General features: G+C 41.1%; 1 protein-coding gene across 2 annotated transcripts in view; it reads right to left on the bottom strand.

The window, feature by feature from the left end:
* Nucleotides 1-702: 702 nt before the first annotated feature.
* The window catches only part of CDC45 (cell division cycle 45), a 21,818-nt gene continuing 4,370 nt past the window's right edge, over nt 703-18,150 (bottom strand). For both annotated transcript variants that reach the window (XM_087880227.1, XM_034435791.3), the window contains exons 5-18: nt 16,782-16,925; nt 16,410-16,465; nt 16,233-16,281; nt 14,750-14,811; nt 13,975-14,025; nt 13,614-13,733; nt 12,575-12,706; nt 10,738-10,836; nt 9,774-9,935; nt 6,570-6,708; nt 5,306-5,389; nt 3,856-3,974; nt 3,543-3,619; nt 703-1,077 (exon numbers count right to left, since the gene is read on the bottom strand). In XM_087880227.1, the coding sequence (XP_087736353.1) occupies nt 1,013-1,077; nt 3,543-3,619; nt 3,856-3,974; nt 5,306-5,389; nt 6,570-6,708; nt 9,774-9,935; nt 10,738-10,836; nt 12,575-12,706; nt 13,614-13,733; nt 13,975-14,025; nt 14,750-14,811; nt 16,233-16,281; nt 16,410-16,465; nt 16,782-16,925 (1,359 nt within the window). In that variant the 3' untranslated portion in view covers nt 703-1,012. The remainder of the gene's footprint in view (nt 1,078-3,542; nt 3,620-3,855; nt 3,975-5,305; nt 5,390-6,569; nt 6,709-9,773; nt 9,936-10,737; nt 10,837-12,574; nt 12,707-13,613; nt 13,734-13,974; nt 14,026-14,749; nt 14,812-16,232; nt 16,282-16,409; nt 16,466-16,781; nt 16,926-18,150) is intronic.

The raw sequence follows: 18,150 nt of genomic DNA, 5'->3' as shown, positions 1-18,150 counted from the left end.
ATGCATCTTTAAGAATGTTTTGAACTTTCTTAAGGCAGCGGGAGCTATAAAGCTCTTCCAAAGAGGGGAGAGGGCAACCAATGATGGGCAATGAGGTTGACCCTCTGGAGCGCTGTCCTATCTGCCACTGTGCAATTGGCAAACCAGACACAGGTGCAGTCAGTTAAAATACTCTCTATGGTGCAGCGGTAGAAGGTCCCCAGCAGTTTTTCATTCAGCTGTTGTTTCCTGAGAAGTCTCAGGTAGTATAATCTCTGCTGGGGCCCTTTTGATCAGTGCTGCAATGTGAGCGCCCCAGATCAGGTTCTCTTTTAGGGTAACACCCAGAAAAAAGAGGAAGTTATAAGAATAGTAATAAGCCAATTCAGTTGACCAAACACTCATGAAAGTGGTTTGCACTCATGAAAGCCATGGTTTTTTTCCCAATATAACCCAACTAGCTGAGTTCATACAATAAATTTGGCTGGAAACCATGATTTACAAGCAAGGAAATGATGAGTTGCAGATAAATTTTTTTAAAAAATGTGAACCTAGCACAATTGAGTAACAAATTTTTAAACTTTTTATCATGTCTTTCAACTAATACCAAGTCACATAGAAGCCACATTAAAAGGAAACTTTCCCCGTGTAATTATTTTTAATGTAGTACGATATGATGTTAATGTACTTTAAACAAGAAAGGGTCCTATATCAAACAAGATATAAAATCTAAAAATTTATTTCATTACATTTTTCCAAGCCCAAAACTGGCATTGGTTACACTAAAACTCTTAAAAGTGGTTTAAAACAGGCTTGCATAAAATCTAAGGCAAAGTTTTGGTAGACACAAGGTATTTACAGATTCATATGTACAAAATAAAACACACGGATGGCAAGGCCTCAGTTCCCTTCTACCAAGAAAAGAACACCTTTCCAAATATAGCCAATGCCACAATGTGAAAAATGGTTAAGTGGCTCTAAAATTTTTCCCGTAGTGGGAAAGAAACAACCAACGTCCTTCAACAGCTTACCATTAGGATAAAAGAACAATAAGGGCGTCGAGAAATTTGCTCCTGTCTTCCATTTTCAATTCGATTACTAAAACAATAAAGGGAAATAAGTGTCAGAGGGATAATTCATTATCCTGAGTGCACCTTCTGAAGGATGTCTCAAAGATCATTTTTTTTCAAAAGGCAAATGGACTTTGTTTTTTCTGGAAGAGGTTTCGCTTCTCATTCAAGCAGCTTCTTCAATTCTGACTGAATAACAGGAGGGATATAATTTAAATCTTTCCATCCTTCACAGTTCAGTTCAGAACTGAAGAAGCTTCTTCGATGAGAAGCGAAACATCTTCCAAGAAAAACAACGTCCACCTGCCTGTTCTGACCTAGGCTTCCTGAGTCAGTAAAACACACGAGTAGTCCCAAAAACCTGTTTTATTTTAACAGCTGTGAATTCTGTTCATTCACAGATGAGTCCCCAATAGCTGTAAAGAGTCCTTCGGGATAAGGCTGATAATCACCCACCTTTATCTCCCTTGACACGCTGCCAAAGACCGAATTGGCAAAGCCACATGGAGCCCAGAATCAAACAGAGCTTCAGACTTTAAACTGCACAGAATTAACAACGTTGCTTCCTGCAGAGGCCCACGTGCCTTTGTTCCTCTTTTAAGTCTTACGGGAGGGGCCAATCATTTCCAAGGTCTACTCCCGAGTTGTGCCTTTTGTTTTAACTGCTCTTGCTCTCTGGCAGCTCTGCGCATGCGCACACTGGGAACAGGCTCCTGCCTCGCTAAGGTCCAACTCCGGAGGCAGCATGTACCTCCCAGATGGCCCTTTCTCTGCCTCCGATGCAGAGCCCTCGTCCGAGCCTTCCCCAGACTCCAGGACTGGCCCATGTTCCTCCCCAGCCTCCTCATTTTCCGACTCTGCTGCCAGCTCCACAGGCTGCTGGCAGATCACAACACTGCCTTTTGAAAAAGCACCTTTGGGACAACTGTCACATGGATGACTGAAAATCTCCGTAGACATTGGAAACTTCAGATCTCTAATAATCAACAGCCTAATAGCCTTCTACGTTCTTAAGAATCAATTCAGAATTTAAAGCAGCCTATGGAAATTAATCGAGCGTGGTAAACGTTAAGCTAAATTGTTTTCATGCCTGCAACTAAGCAATTGATGGTCTTCATTATGGCTTAGCCAGCAATGTGAAGTAAAAGTCTCACTGGTCAAACTTTAGCAGCGGATTTATAAATATAGGGAGGCACTACTGTATATCAGTGATGGCAAACCTTTTCGGCGCCGAGCGCTGAAAAGGGAGGGCGCACATGCGCAACACCAAGCGCCAAAAAGGGAGCACTTCGCGCGCGTCTGGGCCAAGACCAGCAATAGGAGTTGCCCAGGGGCATGCAGCACCAGAGAATGTACTTGCAGTTTCTTCAGGTTACTGCTGCACATGCACCAATCAGCTGGTGAGCACTCACTGGAAAATGTACTTCTGGTTTCCGACGAGCGCATGTGCGACGGCTGGCAAGTCTTCAGGTTACTGCCATGCATGCGCAAACGCTGATCAGCTGGCCAGTGCACATGCTCACGCTGGAAAATGGAAGACCAGCTCTTCCGGTTTCTGGCACTGATGCAAGCACAAAGGCCAGCTGATTGCTGCTTGTGCATACACGCCAGAAACCTGGAAGAGGAATAGGCGACACCACGCATGACAGGCGACATGGCTCCGTGTGCCACCTTGGGCATGCGTGCCATAGGTTCGCCATCACGGCACTGTTAGCCTCCAGTTTTATTTATTTATTTATTTAATCAAATTTCTATACCACCCTACTCCCGAAGGACTCAGGGCGGTGAACAGCCAAGATAAAATACAGATAATACAAATATTAAAAATCCCTTAAAATTATTAAATATTTTGGCCGAAACACAGATTAAAACACCCAATTTATAAAGTCACGAATTAAAAAATTTAAAAAATTTAAAAAAGGGGAGTTAGGCCAGGCCAGCCTGCTGAAATAGAAAAGTTTTGAGAGCACGGCGAAACGTGCACAGGTCCGGGATCTTCCGTATCTCTGGGGGGAGCTCGTTCCATATGGTAGGTGCCCCCACAGAGAAGGCTCTCCCCCTGGGGGCCGCCAGTCGACACTGTTTGGCCGACGGCACCCTGAGGAGCCCCTCTCTATGGGAGCGTACTGGTCGGTGAGAGGCTGTTGGTAGCAGAAGGCGGTCTTGTAAATACCCCGGTCCAATGCCATGGAGTGCTCTAAAGGTGGTAACCAAAACCTTGAAGCGCACCCGGAAGACCACCGGGAGCCAGTGCAGCTCGCGCAGGAGGGTGGTCACATGGGAGCGCCACGTCGCTCCCATAACCACCCGCGCAGCTGCATTCTGGACCAGCTGGAGCCTCCGGGTGCTCCTCAAGGGGAGCCCCATGTAGAGAGCATTGCAGTAGTCCAGGCGTGAAGTGACGAGGGCATGAGTGACCGTGTTTAACCATCATGCGCTTCATGTACCATCCTATAGGGGAAAATATATGTAAAATATATGAATTTTACTCACTAGACATGTCAAAGTGGTTGTGTAAAGTCCGAGAATTGGTGTTTTCGGCAGCTTTTTCAAACGCTCTCCCAAAAAAGCTAGAAAGAGAGAAAAACGTATCTTGGTGAGATCCCTGCAAACTACACGTCCTACGTTTCTGATCTCACTCGCCACTTATTACTGCTCTCTCCGTGTTAGATCCTGTAACATTCCAGAAGTTCCATTCTGTTCCCTGAAACAGTTGTTCTTAACAGGCCTATCTTCAACACAGCCAAAATATTTGAGATCAAAGAGACCCTCCTGTAGGTTAGGAATCATTAGGCAAAGCCCTTACTTTTTTTTGTCGGAGCTTTCTGTGTGAGGCGGGGTCCCCACCATGATCACCGTCCCTTGCTCGAGATTCATGGGAGCCGCCATAACCATGGGCAGAAGTTTGCAGCGCTTGTTTCTGGTCTAATAAATAAATAAATAAATCAGAAAAGGGGTTTAAAGTCTAAAAGGATTAGACGAAAGCTCAAAGGCGGAATCCTAAGACCAACGTCCTGGGTTTGGGGTGCTGGTTTTGTTTGAAGTACAGGCGAAGGACAAATTTGAGGATTAAAGCTATCTGGGGAAAGATTGCAGATAGAAGAAAATGCTGGAGAAAGACGGGGCTGCTTAGCATCCTTAAACAGACTTTGCTTCCACTGATTGCCGTCGCAGTTTTGTTGTGTCGTTAAGTTTGAGATTCTTTTTTTTTAATCTCCCTTGCTTTTAAAATGAGAGATTGGCATACCTCGCAACCATAAAAATAGTTTGGAGCAAGATTAAAATGCTTTTAAGATGCCACCCACAATACTTATCCAAGTAAGGTTACCACCAGATTATAGCGGACGGATGGATAATGAGACAGATAGCCTTCAATTTACAACAATTCATTTAGTGACCATTTGAAGTTACAACAGCATTGGAAAAAGCGACTTAGGACTGTTTTTCACACTTATGACCATTGCAGCATTCCCATGGTCATGTGATTTACATTCAGATGATTTGACAACTGGTTCATATATATGACGGTTGCAGTCTCCTGGGGGGTGGGGGGTGTCACATGATCCCCTTTTACGACCTACTGACATGACAAGTCAATGGGGGAAGCCAGATGCGCTAACAACTGTGTTACTAATTTAAAAACTGCAGGGATTCCTTAACAAATGTGGCAAAAAAAGTCGTAAGTAGGGCGAAACTCACTTCGCAAATTTTGGGCTGAATTATGGTCATAAGTTAAGGACTACCTCTATTCAGGTATACTAATTAGAATTTGTAACAACTACGACAACAGCAAAATGACATGTATTTGTAACTGCACAAATGGGGCAAACATATACAGAAATCATGACGTTTGTTTCATGTTATTTGCATGTCATGACAAACATTGGCATGTCGTAACAAAAAGAGGCAAGATGTTAAAACAGTTAATGTGGATGTTTTTATTTTCTTTTTAAAGGCATTCGTGGGGTGGATTACAGAAACGAGATCAAGCAGGAAGCCTGTGATTTTTAGTTTTTCACCCAATCCGTCTGCAATTTCAAGGAAACTTCCTCTTTACAAAACATTTTGTGTGTGTGTCTGTGTGTGTGTTCAGAAAAGCCCTGATGCTGTTTTTAAAGCAAACTTTATGGTGTGCGAGTCATATCTAGTTTGGGCATTGTTCGGAGTATTTTTGGTTAAGATGTCTTAAATGTCACGTTTCAAAAAATAAAGCTTCTAATGGCGGATGCCATATTGTAAATTAATAGCTTACTTACAGAAGAAACAAAGGATTTAAGGAGGCACTTGGTGAGCAGACATAAGGATATTGGCCTGGAGAATAATTTCACATCTGGGGTACCCTGAAAAAGAAATATTTATAACTAGGTAAATGGATGTCTGGATAGAAAAATAGATAGATGGATGGATAGATAGATGATAAATAGAATAGATAGATGATGGACAGAGAGATAATAGATAGATACCGTATTTTTCAGACTATAAGACGCACCGGAGTATAAAACACACCAAGATTTCGAAGAAGAAAATCAGAAAAAAAAAAAAAAGGTTTTGCCCTCCCCGGCCCCCAGGAGCACTCTGCAGGCCTCCCAAACCTCCTGCGCATCCTGTTTTTGTGAAAAACAGGTCTGTTTTTGGCAAAAACGGGACACGCGGGGCGGGGTTTCAGGAGGCCAAAAATGGCTGTATTCAGTGTATAAGACGCACCAACATTTCCCCTCTTTTTTATTTTTATTTCTTATACACATAATGTAAATGTACATTCTCTTATACATAACTGGTCATACATATACATATTTTTCTTAAAGAAACCATAAAAATACGACATTTTAATGACATTCTGGGTTGCTCTTCTACCCTTTCTTTTCCCTCATTTCACAACAAACCTTTTTCTCCTTCTCTTTTCTTTCCCTTCCCTCCCTCTTCTCCTCTCCTTTCTCCCTCCTCCTCTCCTTCCTCTTTCCTACCTCTCCTTCCTTTCCCCCCACTCCTCCCCTCTTTTCCCCCTTTCTCACCTTCTCTCCTACTCCTTTCCCCTTTCTTCCATTCCTCCCTCTCCCTCTTCTCTTCTTATCCTCTACTCCTCTCTCCTTTCTTTCTCCTTTGTTGTGGAATATATTCCCTATTTGGTATCAGAGCAACTCCAATATTCTGATAAAATATACTTTCAATTTCTTTTCAATTTTACCCAATCTATCACTTTTATCATCATAATTGTACATTTTTACTTATAATCTTCTTTCTTTTCGCCCCTCCCATCCCCCTTTTCCATTTACTCTGGTGTCATCTGGGTTTCTATTTCTTTTTTGTCCTCTCCCTCTTTTAGGGGGGAGAAAAAGTGCGCCTTATACTTATACAGTAAATAGAGGATAGATAGATAGATAGATAGATAGATAGATAGATAGATAGATAGATAGATAGATAGATAGAGATGGATGGACAGACAGACAGGAACACCCGGGGGGGCGGGGGGCAGAATATAGAATGGAAAGGAGAAAGGAGTGAGTGCAAGTGGATGTTCACCTCCATGAGGTAGCAGTACAGGAACGGTCCCTGATTGATGACAAGGTTGGTGCAGATGCAGCTGGCCACTGTCTGCTGGATGGCGCACAGCTGCTTCTTGGCCAGCTCCAGTCCTTGAAGCAACTGGTTAAGGTTACCCCTGGAAGCAGAAACAAAACGAAGACATTGATTTTACCCAGAAGGAAAGTCATTCATAAGATCCTTAGGAAATGTTTCCTTACTATCCCCTTAGTGCAAAGGCTCATCAGTGGCCAATATTGGTAGCTTGTTAACTGGATAGTATCTACAGGACTAAGGTTCAAACCCAACTCTTCTGGAGCAATTAGGAAGAAAACATCCGAAATTTTGCAGAACTCCTACCATCGGTCAGCAGAGAATAATATACAGGGACGGTGATTTGAATCTCAGCAAAATAGTTTCTGATATTCAATAAAGGGCATCATTATCAGAAACTAGCAATGCAGGTAGTCCTGGACTTATGCCCACAATTGAGCCCAAAATTTCTGTTGCTAAGTGAGATTGATTAAGTGAGTTTTGCCCCATTTTATGACCTCCCTCGCCACAATTGCTAAGTGAATCAGTGCAGCTGTTAAGCCCGTCCCTCTTAGATCATCCCATGACCTTATCAAGGTTTGTTATTGTTGCTTAGATCGCATTTGCAAATGTCTAGCAATCATTAGCACATTTGCCCCTAATTCCCAGTAACAAGTAGCACAACATGCCATACAGCAATTAGAATAGAATAGAATAGAATTCTTTATTGGCCAAGTGTGATTGGACACACAAGGAATTTGTCTTTGGTGCATAAGCTCTCAGTGTACATAAAAAGACAAGATACATTCATCAAGAATCATAAGATACAACACTTAATGATAGTCATAGGGTACAAATAAGCAATCAAATCAATATAAATTGTAAGGATACAAGCAACAAATTACAGTCATACAGTCCTAAGTGGTAGGAGATGGGTGATAGGAACGATGAGAAGACTAATAGTAATGCATTCTTAGAAACTAGTTTGATAATGTTGAGGGAATTAGTTGTTTAGCAGAGTGATGGCGTTTGGGAAAAAACTGTCCTTGTGTCTAGTTGTCTTGGTGCGCAGTGCTCTATAGCGTCGTTTTGAGGGTAGGAGTTGAAACAGTTTATGTCCAGGATGCGAGGGGTCTGTAGATATTTTCACAGCCCTCTTTTTGACCTGCAGTATACAGGTCCTCAATGGAAAGTAGGTAGGTAGCCATTGTTTTTTTCTGCCGTTCTAATTATCCTCTGAAGTCTCTGTCTCTCTTGTTGGGTTGCAGAACCAAACCAGACAGTTATGGAGGTGCAGATGACAGACTCAATAATTCCTCTGTAGAATTAGTACACAACACCCCCAAAGTTCCTCTTTTCTCAAACCATTGCCTTTGACCTGTCTGCAAAACCTATATATATATATATTAGCATAATGATCTGTTCCTTGTTCTTGTGAACCTCAAGTTTCCTGTGTACACAGTTGCCTTATTTCCACCCTGAGCAAGCAAGTTTTGAAGATTTTACTAGCTAAGCTGTTTCCCTTCCTTCTCATGCATTAACAAATGTCTGCAAATAATAATTTTTTTATAAAGGCTACCATTTTAGAAAAAGGGGGTCTTTTGCCCTTTCCTTCAGTAGCAATGTGAAGATCCGTGAACTTCAAGAATCCAGGTTTCCATAAGCTAACACTTACAATTAAGGAAAAGAAAGAAACTTGGCTAAATATTGGAGACGAAATTGAGATATTCAAAGAAATGAGTGGTATGAAATTCGGAGTATGGCAACAAATGATAAATTAACAACAGAAATTAAATTTAAAAAAGGGATGATCAAAGCAAACAATTGTAGTGAAATATGGGGGGATTTTATAAAATCAGTGTTGGTGGAAGACAAAGGGAATAAACCTACTTCAAAAATATATGTTGTTTTGGAGGGGATAAGGGCACAACTGGAATATATTGTATATCTTTTAATTGTTATAGACGAAGAAATAAGGGGGGGAAATTTCTTTCTTTTTTTGTATTTAGATGTATATGCATTGTTTGTATTATTTGTATTTAAATAACAAATATTTTTTTAAAAAAGAGTCCCGGCTTGGATAAGCTAGCACTTACAATTAAGGAAAAAGAAAGAAACTGAATATTTTTTGACCTGGGACTTATTTTATCAATGGCTACCTGATTGGAGGAGCTAGAAACAGGGAAATATAGGAAAGGATTAGTGATCTAAGGAAGACACGTAAACTTGGTTAAACAAATAGCCTGATTGTTACTGTTATTAATATTCATATAATTGATATTAATGTAATGACTATTGTTGTAAACATTATTATTTCCTAAAATGATCTGTATCCAGACAACACACTGATCAATTGAAATTGGAATTTTTGTTCGCTATAAAATAAAATAAAAACTTATTACAAAAGAAAGAAAGAAAGAAAGAAAGAAAGAAAGAAAGAAAGAAAGAAAGAAAGAAAGAAAGAAAGAAAGAAAGAAAGAAAGAAAGAAAGAAGGAAAGAAAGAAAATCCAGGCTTGCCTGGCTGGGGAATTCTGGGAGTTGAAGTCTGGACATCTTTCAAGTTTGCCAGGGTTGAGAAATACTGCCCAGTTTTGTAACCTGGCTTCTTGAACATATGCTAGGATTCGTTGTTGTTAGTTGTGAAGTCGTGTCCGACCCATCGCAACCCCATGGACAACGTTCCTCCTGGCCTTCCTGTTCTCTACCATCCCCCAGAGTCCATTTAAGCTCATGCTGACTGCTTCAGTGACTCCATCCAGCCACCTCGTTCTTTGCCGTCCCCTTCTTCTTTTGCCCTCAATCTTTCCCAGCGTTAGGCTCTTCTCCAGTGAGTCCTTCCTCCTCATTAGGTGGCCAAAGGATTTGAGTTTCCTCTTCAGGATCTGGCCTTCTAAAGAGCAGTCAGGGTTGATCTCCTCTAGGACTGACTGGTTGGATCGCCTTGCAGTCCAAGGGACTCGCAGGATCTTCTCCAGCACCAGAGTTCAAAGGCCTCCATTCTTTGGCGCTCAGCCTTCCTTGTGGTCCAACTTTCACAGCTATACATTGCAACTGAGCAAACCACAGCCTTGACTATACGCACTTTTGTTGGCAGGGTGATGTTTCTGCTTTTTAGTATGCTGTCTAGATTTGCCAATGCTAGGATTACAAGAGGAAAAAATGTACATTACCTGGAAAGACTATCCAAAGCCTTGATAAAATTATCGGTTTGGCTCTCATCCTTTTCCATGTTCTCCATCAACGCCGCCGTGGCATACACAACGTCACCGGCTAAAAACTTATTTTTAAAACCAAAATGGACACTGAAGGTTTGTACTCTCAGGTCCTTCATTCTGAAAAACAAAAGGGGGAGTCAGTGGAGATGTTCAAACAACTTGACCCCACACTTTGGAAAACTGTAGTGTTTGGCTTTTTGTATTAAATTATGTCTTTTAACTTATACAGTTTTTATCTTTTACGATTGTAAGCTGTCCAGAGTTACCCTGAAGTAAGATGGCCTATAAATTTTACCAATGAATACATACCGTATTTTTCGGGGTATAAGATGCACTCCCCCCCGCCCCAAAATGGGTGGAAACGTCTGTGCGTCTTATACAGCAAATGTTACTGAAGCCCTGCCTGCCCGCTGGCCCCCATCCTTTCGTCTCTCCCTCCCAGCAATTTGCCTCCTTGCAGCAAACAGCGTGGTCAGCTTCAGCACAGCCTGATTTAGCACAAGCGGCTGATTGGCGGTTGGATCTGCCTCCTGGAATACCGCCTATCAGCTGTTCCAGGTTGCGGGGATCGCCACCGCCTATCCCCACTTGGAACAGGCCGAAAACAGGATGCCGGAGGCCAAAAACAGGGCATATGGCGGCGGCGATGGGTGGCGGCGATCCCCGCAGCCTGGAACAGCTGATAGGCGGTATTCCGAGAGGCAGATCCAACTGCCAATCAGCTGCTCGTGCTAAGGCTGGCCAGGCTGTTTGCTGCCAGGAGGCAAACTGCTGCAGAGGCAGATTTTTTTTTTTCTTGTTTTCCTCCCCAAGAACTAGGTGCATTTTATAGTCTGGAGAGTCTTATCATTCGAAAAATACGGTATATAAGAAAATCAGTTCAGAATTCTGTATCATTAAAAAAAAAAGGTATCTTTACCCAAACTTATTTGCAGACTCCTCAATGATTTCCCGAAGATTCTCTTTCAAGGACATGTCCATGGAATTAAATTTCTGTTTGACTTGCTTTAAAGGCAACCTTTAAAACACAAAATAAGGAATTAAGTATCTGGGGAATGATGGCAGGAAAGCTTCCCAAAAGATTAATCCGACACACCAAACTAAGACACTGCCAATCTCTTCCTGCTTATCCGCTAAGTACAGTTAGTCGACTTACAATGGTTCATTTAGTGACCGTTCAGTTACAACAACACTGAAAAAAATTATGTATGACCCTTTTTCATGCTTACAATTGCAGCCTCCTTATGGTCACATGATCAAGATTCAAACGCTTGGCAGCTGACTCATATCTATGACAGTTGCAGTGTCCCAGAATCATGTAATTCTTTTTGTAACCTTCTGACAAGCAAAGTCATTGGGGAAGCCAGATTCACTTAACAACCGGGTTACTAACTGCAGTGGTTCACTTTAACAACTGGGGCAAGAAAGGTTGTAAAATGAGGCAAAACTCACTTAACCAATGTCTTTTTTTTTTTTTTTTTAATTTGATTTATATGCCGCCCTTCTCCGAAGACTCAGGGCGGCTTACAATGTGCTCAACAATAGCCTTCATCCTTTTGTATATTTATACAAAGTCAGCTTATTGCCCCCACAAACTGGGTCCTCATTTCACCTACCTTAGAAAGGATGGAAGGCTGAGTCAACCTTGAGCCTTGGCGAGATTCGAACCCTGCAGTAATTGCAGGCAGCTGGTCTTAAGCAGCTTAATAACAGGGTGCCTTAAACCCTAGTACTACCAAGGCTCTTTTAGCAACAGAAATTTTGGGCTCAATTGTCACAGTATGTCAAGGACTACACCTGTATTGCTAGTTTCTAAGAATGAGGCCTTTTATTGAACATTGAAAACTTTAAACAACTAATTCCCACAACTGTCAAATTAATTGCTAAGACTATATAACTACTCTTCTTCTCATTCTTTCTAGTACCTATCTCTTCCCACTTATGGCTATAACCATGTTGTTTGTATCTTTACAACTTATATTGTTTTTATTGTTTCCTAGTATGATTTGATTGCTTATTAGTAACTTATGACTGTATGGCTGTAACTTCGTTGCTTACGATTTATATTGATATTGTTCCTGATTGCTTATTTGTACCCTATGACTATCATTAAGTGTTGTACCTTACGATTCTTGATGAAGGTATCTTTTCTTTTATGTACACTGAGAGCGTATGCACCAAAGACAAATTCCTTGTGTGTCCAATCACGCTTGGCCAATAAAGAATTCTATTCTATTCTACTCTATTTTACTCGTCTCTGTATTTTCTGCTGACCAATGGTAGGAGTTTTGCAAAAAAAAAATGTCTTCCTAATTGCTAAAAGAAATGTTGGATTTGAACCTAGAATCTTCTACATGCAGAGGTTGTGAAATAACAGAGGCTCTGGCTAACCAAGTGATAGCAAGCTGACTTTATTTTCAACTCTGGTTCATGGGTCTTGGCAACTTTTAAGACTTGTGAACTTCAACTCCCAACCATGAGGAGTTGAAGTCCACAAGTCTTAAAGTTGTCAAGGAGACCTACTCTACAATAGTGGCCAAAATTGTGGAAACTTTTTGGGAAAAGTGTATTTTTGAGGTTTCATGACTAATAACACCACTTTTTTTTTTTTTTTGAGTTTCAAGATAATCCTATTCCACTGCTGGAATGGCCTGGGAATAGCCCAATCCTTAACCCAATTGAAAATCTATGGAGCTGACTAAAGAACCTTGTTAGTCAGAAGCGACCCAGCAATAAAACCCAATTAATTAACTCACCCCATGTCAGCCAAGAATTCTTGCAGCCTCTTCTGGCCTTGAACAGACCAAAGCTTGAAGCTGGCAGACGTGTAACAAGTATTGCACAGACTTTCGTAGAGAGACCAATGCTGATAAAGTGCAAGGCACAAGCTGAGGCCATCAAGAATTAAGGGTGAATAATTGTGATTGGGATCAGAGTGGTGTGGTGGCCTAGAAGTGGAACTTTCCTCACCGTTCTGTCTAGGGAAACACAATGTAAAAGAAAACCTCGCGAGTTCGAGAAGTTTGATTGAACTCGCGAGAAGGCTTTCTTTTACAGCGTGTTTCCCTGGACCCAACGGTGAGGAATGCAACGGAGCTGGAAAGGTAAGACGCATGTCCCGCTTCTCACCTGCCCTACCTTCCACCCCCAAATTGCATCCCTAAAGGGGGCGGGTGGCTAAGCGAGGTGCAGGAGCCCTGTCATGCCTGGAGAGGGGGGGAGGGAAGAGACGGCAAGGGGAGCCACGTCTCGCTCCATGCATCTCACTTCTCCCCCGCCCCACCTGCCACCCCTCTTGATAAAAAGATGGTGGGGAAGGGAAGCAGCTGTTGCCATTGGGGTGGGACGTGTTGGGCCGCTCGGCTGGCGCAAAGAACAGGGAGGGGAGGCGACAGCAGCGACAGGACATCCAGTCCCATGCTTGCCGCCTCCTGAACCCCCAAAATAATAAGAAACCCTCCCAATAATAAGGCCAAGCCCTTATTTGGGGCGGGGTCAAAAGAAAATAAGTCCGTCTTATTTTCGGGGAAACATGGTAGTAATGATGTTGGAACCAAGGGACTCTGAGTCAAATACTGCTTAAAAACCAGGACTCGATTTGGAAACTGGAACAACAGAGAAAAGGTGGACCGAAAGACAGAAGACGCAAAGTCACACACTCAGAAGCTGCGAGATCGGGGGTGGGAGACGCAGCCCCCATCACAATCTGGGCCATTGACTTTACATTGGAAATTCAATTTGTGTCAAGTTGCAGCTGAAGCCCTGAACAATTTCCATCACCCTTTGGAAGGATACTCATACTCGAAGGCGATTCTCATGCAGTCGATAGAAAGGGAGTTATCTTCATCCCCGTTGCGATGATTATGCCGAGTGACGTGACGCTGGAGAGTCCCGACATCCGTCACATACTTCATTCTTCCATTAAAAAAAAAAAATAAAGGCAACATGTTATTGATTGATGGGAATAGCAGCTCCCTCGCCTCTTTTTCTACCTCGAAGCTCAGGAAATGAAAAATGTTTTCTGGGAAAATGTTAAGGAAAGCGTTTATTTTGGAAAGATTTTGGTCCCATGCTGAACAAATTCTTGGCTCAAGAAACATCATGGAATTCATGGGAGGAGCAAATGATTTAAAGGAGGTGTCAACTTTTCACTTACTGAGTGATTCTGTCTTGGATCCACTGGTCTGTTAGTCCAACAACAGCCCACCTTAAAAAAAGAAAAAGAATCGAGACTTGCACTGCTTCCTTTTTTCCTGTACAGGAAGTCCTTGACTTATTTGACCATTCTCATTTAGTGACCGTTCAAAGTTACAACGGTACTGGAAAAAGTGATTTAGGATTGTTTTTCAGTTATGATCTTCGCAGCATCTCTATGATCACGTGATCAAAATTCAGGTGCTTGGCAAGCGGTTCATACTTATGACCCTTGCTCTGTCCCAAGGTCATGGGACCACACACACACACACACTGATCACATGACTCTGGGACACAATTACGTTCTATATTCAAGGAATATAAATCCTTTCCACCATCCAGTCAAGAGCTGAAGAAGCTTCTTGGATGAGAAGCGAAAAGTCTTCAAAGAAAAAACAACAGAAAATCCAGTTGCCTCTTGAAAAAAAGCACCTTTGGGACAATTGAGCCTGGTGGCGCAGCAGACTAAAGCACTGTTATTAACAGTGCTGTTATTAACATCAGCTGCCTGCAATTACTGCAAGTTCAAATCTCACCAGGCTCAGCCTTCCATCCTTTCTAAGGTAGATAAAATGAGGACCCAGATTATGGAGGCAATAAGATGACTTTGTATAAAATATACAAAAGTATGAAGGCTATTGCTTAACGCATTGTAAGCTGCCCTGAGTCTCCGGAGAAGGGCGGCATATAAATCAAAAAAAAAAAAAATTAGCAACATCAGAAACAAGACTACCTACCACAGCATATCGTTCAAGTCTTTGGACATTATCCATGCCAAATCAAATACCACCATGGCAGACTGTAAAGGAAGAATTGATGAAGTGATCAGCGTAAAGAGAAACTGTTTGGAACTGCCAAGAAAGCAAATCTTCCACAGCCAGAAAGTAAATTCTGCACCATACGTCATCCGAGTCTCGCCTTTTTCTATTGCTCATACCCTGTTTCCCCTAAAATAAGACCTCCCCTGATAGTAAGCCCAATCGGGCTTTTGAGTGCATACGCTAAAATAAGGCCCTCCTGAAAATAAACCCGCCCCGAAAATATTTAAATGCATGCATAGCCGGTCCCCACCATTTCATCTGGTTAGGTTTAGGGAGACAGAGCTGGAAATCAGGTAAGATGGCAAGAGGAGTCCTGTCTTGCTCCACGTGCCCCAAAATAATAAGACCTCCCTGAAAATAAGGCCAAGCGCTTATTTTGAGGTTCAAAAAATATAAGACGGGGTCTTATTTTTGGGGAAAGACGGTAATAAGAATAGAACCTGAACCAACAGGTTAACATTTTTAATTTAAAAGCTGGCAGGGTTTGGGGATTATAGGTAGTCCTCAACTTACAACCACAATTGAGCTCAGCATTTATGATTCTGAACAAGACGTTATTAAGTGAATTTTGCCCCATGTTAGGACCTTTCTTGCCACAGTTGTTAAATGAATCACTGCGGTTGTTAAGTTAGTCACACGGGTTACGTGAATCCGGCTTCCCCATTAACTCTGCTTGTCAGAAGGTCACAAAAGGGGGATCACATGACCCCCTGGACACTGCAACGGTCATAAACACGATTCAGTTGCCAAAGCTCCCAAATTTTGATCACATGACCATGGGAATGCTGCAACGGTCGTTAGTGTGCAAAATGGTTTTCAGTGCTGTCGTAACTTCGAACGGTCCCTACATGAACTATTTTAAGTTGAGGACTACCCGTATAGGAACTTTAAAAACCATTTGTGTAAAGGTGAAAAGTAGAGAAAATCCCTTCGGAAGGGGAAGTGATTAAAAATTTTTTTAGATTGTGCAGAAATGAATAGATTAACTTTGAAAATCAAAGAAAGAGAAGATACAGAATATTTTAAGATATGGGGACAATTCTATCATTGGTTAGAAAATAGATATAATTTAATAATTAAATAAGAGAATGATATAATAAAAATATTGTGTTGTGAGAAGGATGTTGTAAAAAAGGAAGAAAAGAGGAGTAACAAGAAGTCACCGAAGAAACACCGAGATGACACACGGAACGACTGATGTATTATGTGTTTGTTTGTGTATAAAACAATAAAAAAGTTTTTACAAAAAAAAAAAAGGAACTTCAAAAACCAGGTGGATTTGCATAGAAGATACAAAACCTTTAAGTTAGTTTTCTAGAAATTAAGAAACTTTATCATGCAATAACCCCTTTCCTTAAAAGAGTAAAGAATCATACTGTGAAGGAGATTCAATACGTACTGATGTCCCGTGATATTCGTACTGTTCGTAGTCAAAAAGAATTTCTTGCCTAAATAAAATAAAATTTTAAAAAAAGGTGGGAGGGGTGGGGGGGAGAGAAATCAGCAACAGTTTTTTCTGCTATGATCATAAAGAGAAATACCGGTATCCAGTATGCAGATAGCTTGGGTCACGTACCTGCGTGCCTCCCACTCTCTTCTTTCGCGTCTTTTCATTGTTCTTTCTATCACTTCCTATGGAGAGATTACAATAAACAATGATCCTAAAAATAAATATAATTGATTCAATGTTGACAAGTGTAACATTTGACAATGAAACAATTAACTTAAAAACAACAACACATTCCTTAAAAGGTAACAATTACAACTTGAGTTGGTTTCAAACGATACAAAATAGCCATGAACCAAAATATTTTTAAAAATCACTTTTACTCCCTGAAAGAGACTCGTATACTTTGTTGCGTCTTCTTTTTCTTAGTACAGACACTGTTAAATAACCTTAATCTATGACTTTCCTTTAAAATGCCATTTTAACTTGCTCAAATCTAACCTCTTCAAATCGTCTACGTTTTCCTGCAGGCTCTGATCCAGCGCTTTCATTCCCAGAATCCTCCTCTTCCTCCTCCTCATCCCTGAAAATATCATCATAGGCAGGAATCTCGAGGTCATCATCTTGCTTGACCAAGAGTTTGACCTAGAAAAATTTAAATAAAACTGTAAAAACCCAGTAATGATCTTGGTGAAAGACAGGAATTTGTCATACATTATGGACAATTTTAGACCACATAGTAAAATATTTTACATTATATTAAATTTAACATTTGTGAGGGGTCCTTGGTACTCTCTGAGCTTGCCTGTTTTCTTGCAGACGTTTCATTACCCTCACTAGGTAACATCATCAGTGCCAGTTTAAAATTTGCATTACAAAATTTCATCTCTATCTTTCCTCCAATTGCATGGTTGCCATTACATTGGCAAACTGATCACTGGTATTCCATCTTTATCATCTTTTAACCACTTGAAGGTGGTGAACCTACCTAATATTGGTAGTCCTCAACTTACAACAGTTCATTTTGTGACTGTTCAAAGTTACAACGGGACTGTGACTTATGACCATTTTTCACAGCTATGACTTTTGCAGCATCCCCACCATCACGTGATCAAAATTCAGATGCTTGGCAACTGACTCATACTTAGGACCGTTGCTGTATCCCAAAATCATGTGATCCCCTTTTTCAAGCAAAATCAATGGGGAAGACAGATTCACTTAACAACAACTGTGTTACTAGCTTATCAACTGCCGTGATTCACTTAACAACTGTGGCAAGAAAGATGATAAAATGGGGCAAAATTCTCTTAACAAATATCTCACTTGGCACCATAAATTGTAGATTCGATTGTGGTCATAAATTGAGGATTACCTGTAGAATAGAATAGAATAGAATAGAATAGAATAGAATAGAATAGAATAGAATAGAATAGAATTTTTTATTGGCCAAGTGTGATTGGACACAGAAGGAATTTGTCTTTGGTGCATATGCTCTCAGAGTACATAAAAGAAAAGATATGTTCATCAAGAATTGTAAGGTACAACACCTAATGATAGTCATAGGGTACAAATAAGCAATCAGGAAACAATCAATATCAATATAAATCGTAAGGATACAAGCAACAAAGTTACAGTCATAAGTGGGAGGAGATGGGTGATGGGAACGATAAGAAGATGAGAAGATTAACAGTAGTGGTAGTAATGAAAAACATCCCCAGACAAGAGAGTCTTGAGTCTAAACAAAACATAGACTAAGGGTGACTGTAAATGTCCAGAAACTGATAATAAAGTCAGCATCCCCATTGCTGAGATAATAGCAGAGGATCCACAAATGAAAAATTCCCACAATCCTGTAGAGGACATATAACAT

This window comes from Pantherophis guttatus, chromosome 17 (genome assembly GCF_059756535.1).
Source record: "Pantherophis guttatus breed Tessera chromosome 17, ASM5975653v1, whole genome shotgun sequence".
Classification (NCBI taxonomy): Eukaryota; Metazoa; Chordata; class Lepidosauria; order Squamata; family Colubridae; genus Pantherophis; species Pantherophis guttatus.
Note: the sequence above shows the minus strand (reverse complement) of the source record. Positions and strands in the feature narration are given on the sequence as shown.